Source organism: Pteronotus mesoamericanus, unplaced genomic scaffold (genome assembly GCF_021234165.1).
Source record: "Pteronotus mesoamericanus isolate MK-2021 breed Mesoamerican mustached bat unplaced genomic scaffold, CSHL_Meso_final contig_22, whole genome shotgun sequence".
In the NCBI taxonomy this organism is placed as follows: Eukaryota; Metazoa; Chordata; class Mammalia; order Chiroptera; family Mormoopidae; genus Pteronotus; species Pteronotus mesoamericanus.
This window is the reverse complement of record NW_026555090.1, coordinates 9,193,496-9,210,829: the sequence shown is the minus strand read 5'-3', so window position 1 is coordinate 9,210,829 and position 17,334 is coordinate 9,193,496. Positions and strand designations below refer to the sequence as shown.

Sequence of the window (17,334 nt, the reverse complement as noted above, 5' to 3'; positions counted from 1 at the left end):
GTTACGGTTCCACGTGAGGGGCTGATGGCGCTGCAGGGCTGCTTGCGCAGAGAAGCCTGCTTAGGGTTGTTTACAGCACCTTCTCCCTGCAGCGAAGGATCGTGAATTTCAGAAATTATATTATCCTAACTTTGCTGTAATCTCATGGAACGGAGAGCACCAAGTATTTACTCAGTTTTCATTTAGAAAAGAATGTCACTGAGGTAAAATCCACATAACGTAAAACCCACCTCCTTGACCACCTGTAAGAGCTCAGCTCAGTGGCGTTAAGTTCGCGCCGCTGTGCTCCCGCCACCACCATGTTAATTCATTTTTGAAAGTGACCATTTTCAGTTTTCTTTCCAGGTCTGTGTATTTACAGGTAGGAGACTACACCAGACAAATGGCAACACAATGATGAAAAAAATCTCAGTTCTGCAAGAAATTTTTTAAAACTAAGACATCAGAAATCCCAGACTCATTTTGAAACGAATTACTGCTAGAAGTCCAAAAAACGGAGAAGGGCTCTGAGAAGCACACACCGGGTGCGGAAGGACATGTGGGGGCCGGCGGGACGCGCACTCTGCCAGGGCCACCGCGATGCGTGCCCGGTGCGCCAGCGGCGCCCAGCCAAGGGGCGCGGTGCAGGGAGGCCTGCGGCGCTGGCCCGGGAGGAGGCCTGTGTCACGGACGGCTGATCCCCAGGCCAATCCAAAGACCATTTTGCTGCTAATCCGGAGAAATTGATCTCAGCGTTCACACTCACAGACAGAGAAAATCCAACAGTGATGTAAAATGAGCCCCAAATCAATTATTCTAAGGAATTGAACGTTGGTTCAATGACTGAAAATTGACATTACTGCCTGGCTCTGACATACAAAGGAAAAGTGAGTAAAAAATAAATACCAAGTCACCAGTGGGGTTCTGCTGGAGCTGCTGGCGGATCTCTAGAGCTGATAAAAACTTTAATTAATGCAACAATGCCTACAGTCAAGTTCTTTAAAAGTTACTATCAGGGCTCATAATACTGCATTTCCAAAGGGTTTGGGAAAGGATAATTACCTGTTTTCTCAATACCACAAATCCCCTTCAACTATCCAGCCCCTCCTACCTCATTCAAACATGTGCAGTTTGAAGTGGGCATCGGTGCTGTTAGGAGCAAAAAGAAGCCACGAGGGCTGCTTCTCTGGGCTATAAGCCCTACTTTGCAATGGAGACGCTTTCACACGGGGCGGCCGCAAAGTGTGCGGCGAGGTCCGCGGGAGCAGGAGAAGGGGTTTCCTCACGGACAGGACAGCCGTGGTTGACAGAGAGACTGCCCACAGTCAGGAATGACTACTGCCAGGTATTAACTGCTATAATTTCTAAAAATGTTGTAACTCCTTTAATTTTGCTTGTTTCTATGTGAACCCTGAGAAAGAAGACACCTACTAAGAAGGGCTCCTGGTGGCTAACGGGGCTCAAATTTTACAAAACAGCCTAGCAGCCATTTCTGCATGGGGGCCTCTCACGCGAGCTGCTCTTCAGGGAGAAGCCTGCCCTGAACTGCCTGCCTGCACTGTGTCTCTGCCGTCTCAGCCAGCCCTTACAAAGGAGTTCCTGCCCTCAGCGGTGTGGCTCAGTTGATTGGGTGTTATCTGCAAAGCAAAAGGTCACTGGCTTGATAACTGGTCAGGGCACATGCCAGGGTTGTGGGTTCAGTCCCCGGTTGGGGAACCTGTGAGAGGCAACCAATGGATGTTCCTCTCTCATATCATGTTTCTCACCCTCTCTTTCTTCCCCCCTTCCCCCCGCTCTCTAAAAATAAATAGTTTTTAAAAAAGGAGTTCCTAGAATCCTATTTCAACCAATGGGACTGAGACGTCCCCTGTCCAATTGGGGACACAGCTCCAACCAACCAGAGCAGCTCTATTCTGACCAATTAAAACAGTGTCTTTTGGACCAAACTGCAAGGATTTGGGGTCCTCATTTGCATGAGGACAGACCAGTCAGGCACCAGGGACAGGGACTCCTGTCTGTATAAGCCAGCTCCCTTCTGGCTCTGGGAGCACAGTTTCCTTTTCCCTTGAAGACAGGACCGTGCTTCCCTGGCTGAGCTGAAACACTGAGGATGGGTTGACACTGTTTAACTCTATTTATCAGCGGTCACTGTGTCTCCAGGCGATGCTGGGTATCGCAGCTAGCGGTAAAGTAAAACAGGCTCTCCCCCTGAGGCGCACTAAGTGCTGGCTGGGCTGGAGGGACTCCTCCCCGGAACGGCAAGCACTGGAGAGCCAGGAAGGCAATCTGACACTTAGATTCTTGTTTGGATAATATACAATCTACTTGTGAATAATTATGAGTTTAGTAACCCTAAAACCAGCTATGTGTCCATTTAATCCATTTTATAGTACAATTGTTAAGAGGAAGAGAGGCATGAAAATCTCTACCACAACTTAAGTTTTAGGAAAATTTCCCCAGAAATAAAAAATGCCTACCAACCTAGTTTTTAAAATGTAACTAAAAATAGCCCCAGAGCTATAAAACCAACTTGAGAGAAAAGCCTAAGGACTCTCTACACACCAGCTACTTTTGATCACAGGACTGGAGAGCTATTCTCCATAACCCCATTCCTTTATTTTCCTATCAAAATACATACCACCGAACTTTCTCATACCTTCCACTAAAACATTTCCCTCTTTATCTTCTTTGTTTTGTTCTGATGAGAAAAATTATATACTCGTATGTTTGTTTAAAAAATTTTCAACCGACACCGCGCTATGTAACACTCAAGGTAAAGGTCTGCTGAGGTGTGATCTATCCCGGTGCGGCCTCACCTGGCGCGGGCCGCCCTGGGCAAAGGAAGGGCCGACGCAGGTCTGACCTGGATCTGATGTACTGGTGTGGGGGTGTGTGGGGGTGTGAGCATAAGCCATCGATTTTACATGCAAAAAGACATCAAGTGACTTCTCTCCCAGGCCTATCCAGCTTGGGCAATTACAGTCACAGCAGAATCCAATTCTTCATTTCATTTCAATTTGCAAATGTGAAATAAAATCAATAAATGAATGAGCAGCACTTGAGTGTAATGGTGACCTCCTGATGGGTTAGGATGGGTTGGCAAAATATCTTGAGCGGTGATGGGGCGCTCTTCCCCCGTAAGTAGTAGACAAATAACGGAGGTAAAGTATCCTTTGAGTACACAAAGCATGCTCTGTCCCAGGCCTACTGATAGTGTTTCTAAATGCAGCCAGCACCTGCTGATCCCACAGGGACAGGTGAAAGCAGGTGAGTTCAGTGGTAAACAAACATTACCTGAAAACACGCACAAACGCGTACATCAGCGGTAGCATCGACTGAGGCCCACGCAGCGTCATTATTATTCCATAACAACACGAGCCACTCTTGGAAATCACACCTTATTTTTCCAAGCCACACCAAGCAAAAACAATAATCAAAAAATGGTTCTACTTTGTGATCGTTTTTGACCTCTCGATGAGAGCAGAAGTCACTACCTCGTAACAGATTGCAGGCGCATAGAGCCCTCTAAGGGGTCACGGTGACAGCTCTGAAGCTGTCAGCCCCGATCAATCACCTTCCATTACATAAAGGTTTTCCAATTTTGTGCTTCTCTCAAAAGCTTCGCTTTGCCTGGATTAAGCTGAAGCATCAACATTTGAACTTGCTGCTCCTATTATTGCTCCCTAACCAAATGCTATTAGAAGAGAAACTAGCTTTTCCACAGTGGGAACTCAAAATCACAGCTGACCACAGCGATGTGGTCACGTATAAAATATATTTAACCACAAACACTTCACAGGTGCGCATTATGCAAACTTCATGAGCAACCCCCGCGGCCCAGGAGCCAGGGGCGGGGGGGGGGGCATTTAAAGTGCCAAGAGAAGGGAAGGCCTGCAAGGTGTACGATTTAGTTCCTGAAATGAACACCGAGCAATTCCAATGTAGGCGCTGGAGTGCCGCAGTATTTTGGGATTTCAGAAGCAGTCTCCCAAGAGTTTTATGCTATATGGCTTTACTACCTTGTACCTATGATCTTCATGATGGAGAAAAGTCATTTTTCTAAAACATAGCAGATATGTCTGGAGGGAGTAGTTTAAAATCAATCCAAAAAGGCATTTTTAAAAAATAAGAGCACCTAAGAAAGGGACTCATCTTATTTATCTTTGTAATCCTGATAGCCATGTAGACATTTGCTGCATTAAGACACCAAATCCATAAGATGGGAACCCATTTATATAAATATGATCAAGGTTACAATCATGCACATTCTTCTGTCCCAGTAAACAGACTTTTCATTATGATTTTTAATAGCTACATAAATGTGACAAGAGTCGGAAATAGAGGGGTAGGAACAGAAAGTGATGAAGAGGGAAGAGATGATTTTCAGAGTGTCTCAAACATGCCTCGGGTTAACTAGAGGGGTGGGAGAAAGAGGTCCCAAAGCGGTCCCTCCTGGCGTGTGTTATTGGGCCCACACGGGATTTTTAAAAATGTTAATTTATAGACAACATTAAAATATTGGGAGGTTTCATTTAAAGGTCCAGATTTCAGGCTTCTCTTTAAAAAATAAACAAACAGATGATCTGGCAATTCTAGGCCTGCATCCCCACAGGCAGAAATCTGCTGTTTATTCTCTCGTTTGCTACTGGAGGTGACCACAGCAGTCTGCCGCACTCACCAAGGGTTCCTGCCTGGCCTCTGACAGCATTTGAAGTGATGGAGAAAGGATCAGGCCTGAAAATATAGGAAGCATGGGAGAGGAAGCTTATTTTGAGTGGATTGAGTGCCGGCCTGTGAAGCAAAGAGCCGCCAGTTCGATTCCCACTCAGGGCACATGCCTGCGCTGCAAGCCAGGTCCCCAGTAGGGGGCGCACAGAAGGCAACCACACATTGATGCTTCTCTCCTTCTCTTTCTCCTTCCCTTCCCCTCTCTCTAAAAATAAATAAAATCTTTTTTTAAAAAAAGATAATGGGTCTACAAGGACATGTACTGACTGAGAGGGTGCCAGGGACAGTCTAGAGAAAGTGATGGGAAGCAGATGAAGACGCAGACCTTGAGATTTAGGTGACATTCAGATGCCCATGAAGCCATCCACGAGAGTTGATGGAGTAGCTTAAAGAAAAAGCATCAAAAAGAAAAGAGCAGGGGACTGAGCCGTAAGTGCCATCCTCGACAGAAGAGGAAAAACAAACAAACAGAACAATCGAAGTGACAAAGGGAGGCTGAAGGAGCCCCAGAGGCTCTCCCAGACCCGGTGCCATCCCACCTGTCTAGCTTCCTTTTCTCTGCCTCTCCAGCAGGTGCCCTTGACTCCAGCCACCCAGTCCCATTTGTTGTTTGAGAAACCAAGTACCGTCATGTGCCTCAGTGCCTCCTTCAAACCTGCATTTCCCACTGCCTACAAGGCTGTTTCTCCCACCTGCCTTTACCACATTTCTAGTCCACTTTCTACAATGAGCTCCAGCGGCCCCAGAGAGGCTGCCTCCATGGTGCCACGATACAGCGAGCAGAGCCTCTCTCGCACTGCCTGCGTTTGACACCTTGCTGCGAGGCTGAGTGCCAGGTCCCAGGTCTCCTCCAACGTGTGACCCTCGGTGGCTGGCGTGGCATTCAACAAACAGCAGAACAAAGGGAGGGAAGGAGTAAGCAAAGGAGTAAGCAACTGGTGTGGTAGGACAAATCTTGGGGTAATGCTATGGCACAGAAATCAAGGAAGAAGAGCCATTTCTAATAGAGCAATCTCGAATACTAGGAGTCATTCAAGGGGAGTGAGAGTGAAGAGAGCCACTGTATTTTGGCAAGAATCTGTCACTAGTAAGTTTAGGTGGGGGATGGTTTCTGATACCTTATTGGAAAGTAATTTGGTAATATGTATCAAACAGCTTACCACTGCAGGGTCTAAATAAATCTACTTGGGGAGTCTATCTGCAATGGACAACATGTTTTATTTTGCTGTCTTCCCTGGCTGTTCAGATCTAACCCCTATTTCCATTTTGAGGGGACTCCCGTCCCGCTGGAGATACCAACATAGTCAGATTTGTCCTCTGCACCCTGCTCCCCAGCAGCCAGGTCTGGCCGTTGGGGCACCCCTCCTCTGCCGAGGGAGGTGCAGGTGGCCAGGGGTGTGGCCTCACGCGGGCTCAGCATTCCCCGCCTCACTCTCCCTGCCGGGGTCGGCGCACGGACCCCTGGCCCTCCAGCGCCCTGCCACTCCTCTGAACCGCAAACCACCTCTTATTGGGACCCCATCTTTATAAAACAGCCAGAGCTAGCCTCTCATCTGGCCCTGGAAACATCCTTGACTGATAGCTTGCCTGATAGGAAAAAAAATCCTAAATGCGGGGAAAAAGCTTTATGCGTACAAAGTGACTATTTATACAGCAAAATGTGAAAATAATTTAAACTCTCCCGAACAGGAGTATTTAAGTAAATGATAGTACAGCCACTTGACAGAATAGCTGTACTATGAGTACGAAAAGAAAATGGGTTTATGATAAAATGTTACAAATAGTAGGGTTTAAAATGTAGTATTATTGTACTCTTACAAAAATACTATTTGTAGAAAAAAATGACTGGAAGTATGAAAATACTGAATAGTAGTATCTTTTCCGTAAAGTTTTAATTAATTTTAAAATTCTGCAGATACAATCCAAGCCTGCCCCCCGCCCCTGCACTGGGGAGGCACCGATGTTAATGAGATCTGCTCTCCTGCGCCATCTTCCTGCTCTGATGACTCCTGTGCCGCACGTGCCGGATCCTTCTGCCTTCCCCCTTTCCCTCCATTCTCCGTGTGGCCCTCCCTCCCACCCTTAGACGGGATCACAGATCCTGCTTATTCCGCTTTTGCACTTTACCAGAAGCATCTCCTACTCATTCTTCAGACCTCAGCTCAGTGTTGTGTCCTCCTGGAAACCTCTGGAACCCCCTCGGCTGACTTAGATCCTTTTCCTCCAGTGCGGCATATTAATGATTCATGAGCGTGTCCCTCCCATAAGCTCTAAGTTCCCAGAGGGCAGGGACTGTGCCCTGTGTAGCTTTCAGCTCCAGCACCTCACCTGGCGCCTGACTCATCGTTGATGCCCAGGAACTGCTGGCACGGAAGGAGAAAGGATGAGTGAGTGGGCCAGAGAGCACTAAGCTCGAGGACAGCAAGCTTTGAAGGCAGACACAGGCGTTGGTGGAGGCCTGGGCATTTCCTCACAGAGGCCGAATGGACGGTGACACGAGGAAGCAGACACACGTGCACATAAAGAAAAAGGAGCTGAGAAATCTAACTACATTATGTCAACAAAGGAGGGCAAAAGAGAGGAGGAAACAATAGCCAAGAAGAATATTCTGGACAGGTAGTAAGATAAATAAAAGAATCTGCATGGTTATGGTTTTGCTTCAGATTGTTTGTGTTTGTGGAAGGGTTTTAAAAATAATCCCTTGAGAGGTTCAACTGTCTCTAAGGTCAGTGAAACAAACCAGACTACTCCTCCTGGAGCTCGGTTTCTTGCCTGTGTTGCATTAGGCCCTGCAGAGCTAACCTCAGGGAAAGCGGGCGCAGTGCTACGCGGAGCTCAGGCAGCAGTACCACCCGCCCCCTCACCCGCCCCCACACGGGCACCTCAGGGGCCCTTCGCTTGTATCCTGATGGGTGACGGGCCTCAGCTACCGAGTTCTACATTTCAGTTTATTTTTAAACACCAACTCCACGGCCAGCCATTGCTACTCCAGGGCTCCAGAACGTCCCTCTACAACTTGCTCATCGGGTCACCGTTCTTCCCAAAGGCTCCTGTGTGCTGGCTTCAAACAGAGTCTCTGACTCTTATCGGCTGAGGCAGCTCTTGGCAACCAATGTAAACTGACATTCGACCAGAACTGGCCTTCATTAAGGATTCTCTAGAACCAGTCACTGTGCCACCCAACTTGTGCTCATTATTCTGCAGAATCACCACAGGTACTAGTAATTATTACCCTCATTTTACAGAGAAGGGAGCTGAGACTTAGGGCAAGCAGTTCAACCCAAGTTGCAAGGGGCAGGGCCCCGGCCGCAGCCAGGTCTGCGTGGCCCCACGCCCACGCTGGCCTGTGCTCATCTTAACCACTCCCGGGAGCTGAAGACGCAGCCGGTGGTTCCAGGTGGAGAACGTGTTAATGCAAATGTCAGTTGGGCTGGTTTCTAACCACAGCACTGAAACCTTGCTAAAATCACAATAAATGTGCTTAGACAACATTACGTAATAGTCAATATGCTGAGAAGCAATAGTGTCCCTCAACCCAAGTCATTCAGAATTCTTAGTCTGGCCTTTCACAATTGGCCCCGTCCCTCAGACTCAGACGAGGCTCTATTTTGAATTCTAATGAGAACTAGGCACACTGAATATTTAAACTGCAATTACAAAGATCCTGCTCTTACACAGATGTCCTTAATACAAGCAACAGACCTGAAAATGCATATAGGTACCGATGGAAAATATCAGTCTAGTTTTCATTTAGAGCTGGAAAAAGACAATATTGTTTTCTACTCTGTGCTATTATTGCGATAGGGGGAGGTGAAGAAAGGGAGTAAAAACCACGCAAAGATCTCAGTAAAAATTTTAAAGCCCAGGCTCCGAGTGAAAGGTTCACAAAGAGGTGCTTGAATCCTTTGTTAACAACTGAACAAACAAATTCATCACCAGGCCCTTCTGTGTGGCCCCCTTGCAATTTGGTCCGTACTTATAACTAGAAATGCCCTCACTGCGAAAGCATCCATGACTGACAGATCAGATGGGCGCGGAAGATATGCTGAGGGTAGGGAAACAGAAGGCCATTTCACGGTTCACAACCTACTTTTGCCCTCCCTGCAGTGAAACGATGCACCGGTGGCCGTCCTCAGCCCACTCACGTGCTCCCGGTTAACCAGCCAGAGTGCTGGGGGGCACGGGCCGCTTCACACGGCGGCGAGCTGCTTAACTCCCACCCTTTAAAGAGTTAAAACATGCCTTGCCTGCAGTGTGTGTGTTTATATTCGAAGTGATCGATCTGGGCTTGCCTTTGGGTTCAGTGCTGTCTTGAGTCTCCTGGACTGAGCCCCTGCTCCCCCCACCCCCCGACACTTGAATACTCGTATCAATACTTGTACACTCATGTTGGTGGGGGCATTGTTTACAGTAGTTAAAAGATGGAAACAACATAGGAGGCCACTGACAGAGAAATGGACAAACAAAATGCAGTATATACATTCAATGGAACATTATTCAACTTAAAAAAAGGGCGGGAAACTATGACATGTGTACAGCACAGAGGAACACTGAAGGCATTATGCTAAGTGAAAAAAGCCAGATACAAAAGGGTGGACACTGTGCGATTTCACTTAGACGAGGCTCCCGAGTGGAGACAGGAAGTGGAATGGTAATTGGCAGGGGCTGGGACAGGGGAGGGGGCCGTCAGTACTTAACAGGGACAGAGTTTCAGTCTGGGACGAAGGCAGGTTCTGGACGTGGATGATGGTGATGCTGGCACAACAATGTGCCTGTGCTCAGTGTCATTGAGCTGAGCACTAAGAAACAGTTGCAATGGCAAATTTTATAGTATGAATATTTTACCACAATAGAACACACTTTAAAATCAAAGATCTGGCTAGGTTTGCATAGGGCTGCTAGACCCACTCAGCAAATTCTACGATATGCTTTGTGTTCAAAGGCTTAACATTGATCAATGAAAGTCTTGGGAAGTAATTGCTGGGCATCATCAGTGCAGGTTCGACCTCCCTAGAGCTTTGGAGGCCACATGCTGAACCTTCATCAATGTGGGAAAACCAGCACTGCTGGTCGACAAACACAGACTTCCCTTTAAAATATATAGGCACTACATTTTCCTTTAGAGGTATCAGGTGTCAAAAATGGTATGGGGATAGTCATTTTGGTGTTGATGCACAATATCAATGGAACTGCTAAGGAAATATTAGGAAAAAATTGAAGGGATAAGAGAAATCAATCTCTCTAAAGTATTTCCATGGAAAGAATAAACAAATTCCTTTTTTCAGGACCTAACACCATTGTACTGGTGCACTTCTCCCTTCTGAGTCACTACATATAATTCTGTTTTGGATAATATGTGTTAAAGATAATACGTACCTATTATAACTACTATATGACAAATAAATATAAGTCAGGCATGAGATAAATTTAGAGTTAATATATTTTAAAATACCAAGTTTTAAAAAAATATGCATTTCAGTAAGTTTGGGAGTCTCTCAATTTCTTCTATTAAAAAAAATGAAACAGTTCAGCTCAGAAGGTTTATGGAAATTTCTGGGTATAAAAACCAATACTAGGTAATACCATAAAGGAAAAAACTAGTAACAGGATTAGCAACATCCTTCTCTGTGACTTGGTGAATGGCATATGCTGGAGGCCACTTGCAAACCCAAAAACACATTGACATGTCTATGAATATGTTCATTCCAAGATAATAGCAACTTGATTGCTTAGCATGTAAAGAAAGACGTCAGGAAAGTTATCAGTGAATTGGGAAGAGCCTTCCTACTTGAGACATATAATGATGCAGCTGATACTTGCTCATTGCTCACTCTGTACCACTGTTCTAAGTGCTATGTAGCTATATATCTGCATCCATGTCAATATCACCTATAACTCTATCTTTATCTATATTAATCCACTTATTCAATAAACAACCCTGTCATCCCCGTTTTGGAGAGGAGAAGCCCGAGGCACAGGGACGCCCGGGCTTCCCGCGGTCTCACAGCCGGCGAGCGGCGAGGCCGGGGTGTGGGTGCAGGCTCTAGGGCCTCTCCACATAAATACGGAAACTCAGGGAAGATGGGCAGCATCGGACACTTGACATGCTCTACACAATCTAATTTTGATAACCAGGCCATCCCCTTTTTTTACAGCTGAGGAAACTAGGCTCAGCAAGATTAAGTTTAAACAGAAATCAAAGATAATAAGAGAGGGAGGTAGGCGTGAACCCACCTCCCTCTGATCCCAAAGTTCCAGGATCAAGGGCAAAGAACCAAGGCCCCATGGACAGAAGTCATGTGAGGAGGCTGGAAAGGCGAAACCAAGGGGGTTTTGCGGCTGGCAGGAAGAAGGAAAGCACGTGCCTCCGGGAACAAAGGCACAAAGGCTGCTGCCTGATGGATGAGAACCGGTGGGGCAGCCAAGCAGGTGGTAAAAGGGAGGCAGGGAGGCCCCTCAGGACTTCACCTCCTCGAGGCTCCAGAGTCCCTCTCTGCCCGGCTCTCTCTCACCCTGCGGCTCCAGGCTCCTGTTTAACCAGGACACAGGCAAAGAAGGCAACGCTTCTCAGCGTGTACCTCTCAGGCGACCCCTGCACAGAGCCTTCGTTCTGCAGCTAGATGGGTCAGAGGAATCCATTATGTTTCCCAGGCTGAAAGGGCTACAAGGGACGCAAACCATGTACTCGGATAGCTAGTTTTATACTGTGTCGTATTTCTATTTACAATGAAAGTATTAGCTTTATAAACTTGATGCCCCGCTGTGAGATGAAGCACCAAATAACAATCACTGTTATTTCTATGACTGTCCCCACTTACCGTATTTTGCTACGTATGAGGCGCATTTTTCTGCCCAAATTTTTGAAGGAAAAATAAGGATGTGCATTATACATGTGTAGTACTAATTCTGTACCTATGTAAGTGTTTTTAATTCCCCTATTTATCCTTATGCATTAAAAATGTAACTCTAGAAAGTGTATAACGATATCCGTATGCAAAATAACATCCTGGAATATGATAATCGGTTTTGTTTCTAAATATAAATAAATAAAAATTTGAATTAGTAAATTAAAAAGAAAGGATTTTTTCCTGAAAGTTTGGTCCAAAAACATGGGTGCGCATTATACACGGGAGCGTATCATCACTTGCCTTTGGGCAGGGCGCTGTACACAGGCAGTACGATTTAAACCTCACAGAAGTCTGCATCAGAACTTCTGCAGAACGGCAAGCACCTGCATCAGAACGGCTTGGTGTACTTCTCAAATAATGAGCTCTCTCTTGCACTCCAACCTGGCCCTACTCAATCAGACCCTCTAGGGAAGGGCCTGGGAACCAGCATTGTAATCACTCCATGTGATTCTTATCTTGGCATTGAATCCCCATTTCACTGGCGAGGTATTAAGAAGTAAAGTGACTGCCAAAGATAACATCGCTGAGTGTAGGATCTGAACTCACTTGAGCTTCAGAACCTGGGCGCTTAGCCGCTCTCGAGGTCTACAACCATCCAGCTTGTGATTGAATTAAAACAGGGCGCTACCGTGGGCGAGACTGCCTTTCGAGCCCAGGAGCTGCTCCGCCACCACTCCGCCCACTGTCACACAATCTCCCGAACCGTTACTCTCTAGGAACACATAGGAAGGTTTCTTGTATTACATTTAAGAAAATGAATGCATTACCCTTCCCCTGAACTCATAACAATTGATTTCATTTGAACAATACTGAGGTTATCTTTTAGTAATTTCAGTGCTTCATCAAACGGGGCTGCCCGTTTTAGAGGGGCAATCATGTCTCTGTGGCCATTAGACAAACACAGGAAATGCACAGCAGAGCGAGCTGCGAGCGACGCGAAGGGCAGACCCGGGCTCGGGCTCTCTTACCGCAGGATGCTGACTTTCTGTCCACCATGTTCACACGCCTGGTTTCAGTGCGAAGCTTCTCATCTGTTTTCTCCACCAGGTTGGCAAGGTCATCAATGATCTCTGTAAGGGAACCAAAGAGGCGTGGTTAATGCTCCAAATACCCTGGTTCACAACCCAGCGTCAGAGCTGTGGTGGTCCTCCCAGTAGTCATTCTCCTGAGCCATGAGCGTGTGTTCTTGGAAAACTGCCATTCTGACTCAAAAATGGGGGGAAACAGTAGCAATAAAGGGAAAAACCGGTTTAACAGAATTCCAGGAGACAGAGGAGAAATGTCCAAAGTTCAGGGGAAAGAAAGCATGACCTGACGAGTTTATGGCCTGCCAAGTTGTCATTCAAGTTATAGAGGCGACAGACAGCCAGTAGAGAAGACTTCAGGGACAGCTGGGATCCTTCCTAAGGAAAGTTCTAGACGGTGAAATCCTGTCAGCCAAGAATGGAGAAGCCAGAGACCAGGGCATGAGAGATGATGGTGAGAACAGAGCCCATTCAAATACTGAGCAGAGGATAAACAGATACGCGGGTTAGGTTACAGAAAGGTGGGTAAGTGTTATAAATGGTGAAGACGTAATCATAACTGAAAGCCAGGAAGCATGGGCGGGGCAGTGAAAAGAAACTGAAGGTGATAATTTCTTCATCTCTCACAGCACAGCCATATCAAACTGTTAAAAAGTAAAACATTTAGAAACTTATAGCTTTATAAAATCACCAAAGCTTCAATGTTTCATGTAATTTTTTTGTTCACCTTAGATGAATGTTTTAGTAATTACTCTCCTGTAAAATCCTTTATGTGTTTTATCTTTTTTTAAACACTAATCCTTTAAAAGTGAAAGTAGGCACTTAACATCTAAAAGATAGCATATATACTATGATCCTAATTATGTAAAAATATTTCTATTTATACTTTTATATGTATAAACCTATAAGGCTGTATCTGGATGATGCTAACCTAATGTCAGTAATGATTATTTCTGGGTGATCTTCCTTGTATTTTCTTTATTGTTTGAATTTCTTATGATGAAAATATTTTTTTCAGTTTTGATTCTCTTTCTTCCCTCTCTTCCTCTCTTTTTTAATGATTGCTTTAGAGATGTACTGGCCAATACACATCACCACTTTCCTTAAGAATTAAATAAAACAGACAAGTCAAAGGTGTGAGTTGAGTTTTGAAGGCCCTGTGGTGAAGAAGAGGGAAGGGCAACCCGTGCAAGCAGAATAGCATGAGGAAGACCAGGTGAGTTGGGTGCTCTTTCCTCTAGCCTCCTGCGGCGCTTCCTGCTACTTCTTTTTACCTACAGACTTATATTTTTGTATTCTAGTCATCTGTTTGCATGTCTTTCTTTTGAGAGAAGGACTATGACAGAAACTAACTTTTATTCATCTCTATAACTCCCATCCCAGGAGAGTACCTGGTACACAGCAAGATAAGTAAGTACTAAAAGGTAAAGGCAATGAACAAATGGAGCCCGAAAGATAAAAGCATTAAATAATTTCCAAGCATTTTGTTGCTTCTTTAAAAAGTGGATCTAAGCCAAGTTTTCCAAATATTATTTACATACCACCTGTCTGGAAAATCTTTCACTGTTCATTCATAACTCCCTTCCCTGGTGTTCAGTGACACGCTCTCCCCACTCTCCCTTGCCCCTGTGCAGAGGCTCCATCCAGGTTCTCCTCTTTCTCTGAGGGGCTGGTGATCCCAAGAGGTCTGTATATTTTTACTCTATAATATTACCCTGGTGATTTTATATACCTTCCAGTTCATCAATATTTAAACTAAAAACCTGAAAATTTTCTGCTGTCTATAGCTCTCCAAAATTCTTGACCCATATAGCCAACTGCTTATGACTTACCTCTACCTGGAAATTCCTACAAACTGCTGACTCTCGAGGTCTCTAAAATGAAACTCTCCCTCTTCCCCCAAACCTCACACCCCTCAAATAATGGCACCACCATTCATCTGCTGGCCCAAGATAGAAATCTCAGGAGTTACTTGGCCTTCTCCCTTCCCGGTCTCTTTCATCAGACATTCTATTTTTAGCACTCTAGTTGAGAGCCCAGTTATCTCTCAATCCTACCATTTCTCCTAAACTCTATTACTAATATCTCACAAAAATTCTCCAGGGTTTCTGAGACAATGTCCTAACTAACCTTCCTGTTTCTGCTCCTAAATCCTTCCAACCCATTCTCCATGCTATAGCCAAGGATGTACTTCCTTCATATTTCATTTAATTAAAATCTAAACAGCCACATGTGGCTAGTGCCTGTTATACTGAATTGTAAAGCTCTATGCATCTTTTTTTTTTAAAAGAAAAAGAAAGAAAACCAGAACACACCCACTACCACTATCATTACCACCATTGAGTTATTGCCTTACAAAAATCAATAGAGGGGATAAAAATCCTAAAAATGCATGACTCACTCAAAAGAGGTAAAAAGGGGGTACAGAGGAGCAAAGACTAGACAAAGCAAAAAGAATATAAACACCTAAATGGCATACTGAGACCCAACTATCTCAGCAGTCAATTAAATATCAATGGGCAAAGTGCTCAATTACAAGACAAAGAATGTCAGGCAAGGTTAAAAAAAAAGGCAACACAACTATACGCTTCCACAAGAAACTCACTTTAAATATGAAATATAGAAAGTGTCTGCGAGAGAAAGCTGGCATGGTTTTATTAACATCAGACCAGATGGACTTCAAGCCAAGGAGTATGATCAGAGGTAAAGAGGAAGTTTCCATCATGAAGAAAGAACACCATGTGACAAAAATGGAAAATGGAAAATGTTTCTTAAATAGTAAGAAAACTACCTCTAAACAACCATGGGATAAAAATCAAATCACAAGTGAACAAAGGAAATGTTTTGAACTGAATGATAAAGACAATCCAAAATAAAAACCTGTGGAATGCAACTAGAGCAGTGTTTAGAAGGAAGCTTATTGCTTTGAACGCATATGTTAGAAAAGGAGATGTAAAATCAATGATCAGATAAAGGATATAATCATATGATCATTTCAATAAATGCATTAAACGGATTTGACGCAATTCAGTGTTCATTCATGATAGAAATTCTCAACAAAACAGGAGTGAAAGGCAGCTCCCTCCACCTGATGAGGGGTCATGAAAATCTCAGAGCCACATCACACTTAACGGTAAGCGCTGAACACTTTTTCTCTAAAGTCAGGAGCAAGGCACAGACACTGCTCTGATGACCTCTGCTGAATATTTTATTAGAAGGCAAAAACATTTAAAAGGCAGATGTAAATATGTAAAACTGACACGAATGTGTATATAGAATACTCTATGGAATCTCTTTTAAAACTACTATACAAATGATTTAACAAATCTGCAGATACAAAATCAATTATGAAGAGCATTGTATTTCTATATACTAGTGACAAGCAACTGAAAAATGAAAGTAAAAAATACCATTTAAAAAAGCATCAAAAACTACATCAAATACCTAGAAATAAACCTAACAAAAACCAAGCAAGACCTCTATGTTGAAAACTATTAAACAGTGTGGGGGAAATCAAAGACCTAAATAAATGGAGAGCTATACCATGTTCGTGAATTAAAATCCTCAATATTTTTTTCTTTGTATTTTTTTATTTTTATTTTTACTTTTTCAAGAACCATCTTTTATTTTATTTTTTAAATTTATAAATCATATTTATTCTACTACAGTTGCCTCAGTTTTTACCCCTGTACCCCACGCCCTACTCCCGGAGTCAATTCCCACTCTGTTGTCCGTGTCCATGGGTCATTCATACATGTTCTTTGTCTAGTCCTTTCCCCTTCTTTCCACCATTGTCCTCTTTCCCCATCACCTCTGGTCACTTTCAGTCTGCTCCATGTTTCCATGGCTGTGGTTTATTTTGCTCGTTAATTTATTTTGTTGAATAGAGTCCACTTATAGGTGAGATCATATGGTATTTGTCTTCATCAACTGGCTTATTTCACTTAGCTTACTATTCTCCAGTTCCATCCATGTTGTCGCAAAAGGTAGGAGTTCCATCTCTCTCTTTCTTTCTTTCTTAAATGCAGATTGACTTTATTTTTGTAAATGTCAAAGTTCATTATAAAATATTAAACAAATTTAAAACCATTATAAAGTCTCAGCAATTAAACCAACATGACATCAGCACAGAAATAATCAAGTAGATCAATGAAATATAATGAGCATTCTAGAGACAAACATATATATCTAACAATATAATACATGATTAAGTTGATATTTCAAATCAATGGGGAAAATAAGGCTTATTCAACAAATAAGGTGCATGGACCACTATTACTTGAAATAAAACAAATATAGAGCCCTGTTTCACGCATTATAAAAGAAATATTCAAGTGAGTTAAAAATCAATATGTAGAACCTAAGGAGTTTTTGAAGAAAATAGAACTAATATTTTTCATGACCTGAAGTAAAATATTCAAACCCAGAAGTTATAAAGTAAATATTGACAATATGACTATATTAAACATTTAACTATATAGTAATATACATATAAAAAAGTTAAAGGACAAGGAATAGAAAAGTATTTGCAACACATCTAAAACATGGTTAATAAGTTTTTTTTAAAGGAAAAAAAGTTCTACAAACATTAAATCAATAAATGGATAAAGAATACCAAAAAGTTATTTAAAGCTTTATAAAAAAAATAATAGAAATAGGCAAGAAATATACTAAAACAGGTTTAGTTTCAACAA

General features: G+C 43.6%; 1 protein-coding gene across 1 annotated transcript in view; it reads right to left on the bottom strand.

Moving 5' to 3' along the window:
* STX8 (syntaxin 8) overlaps positions 1-17,334 on the bottom strand; it is a 242,399-nt gene that overhangs the window by 75,098 nt on the left and 149,967 nt on the right. The window contains exon 7 of the mRNA XM_054571252.1: positions 12,584-12,685. Within this exon, the coding sequence (XP_054427227.1) occupies positions 12,584-12,685 (102 nt within the window). The remainder of the gene's footprint in view (positions 1-12,583; positions 12,686-17,334) is intronic.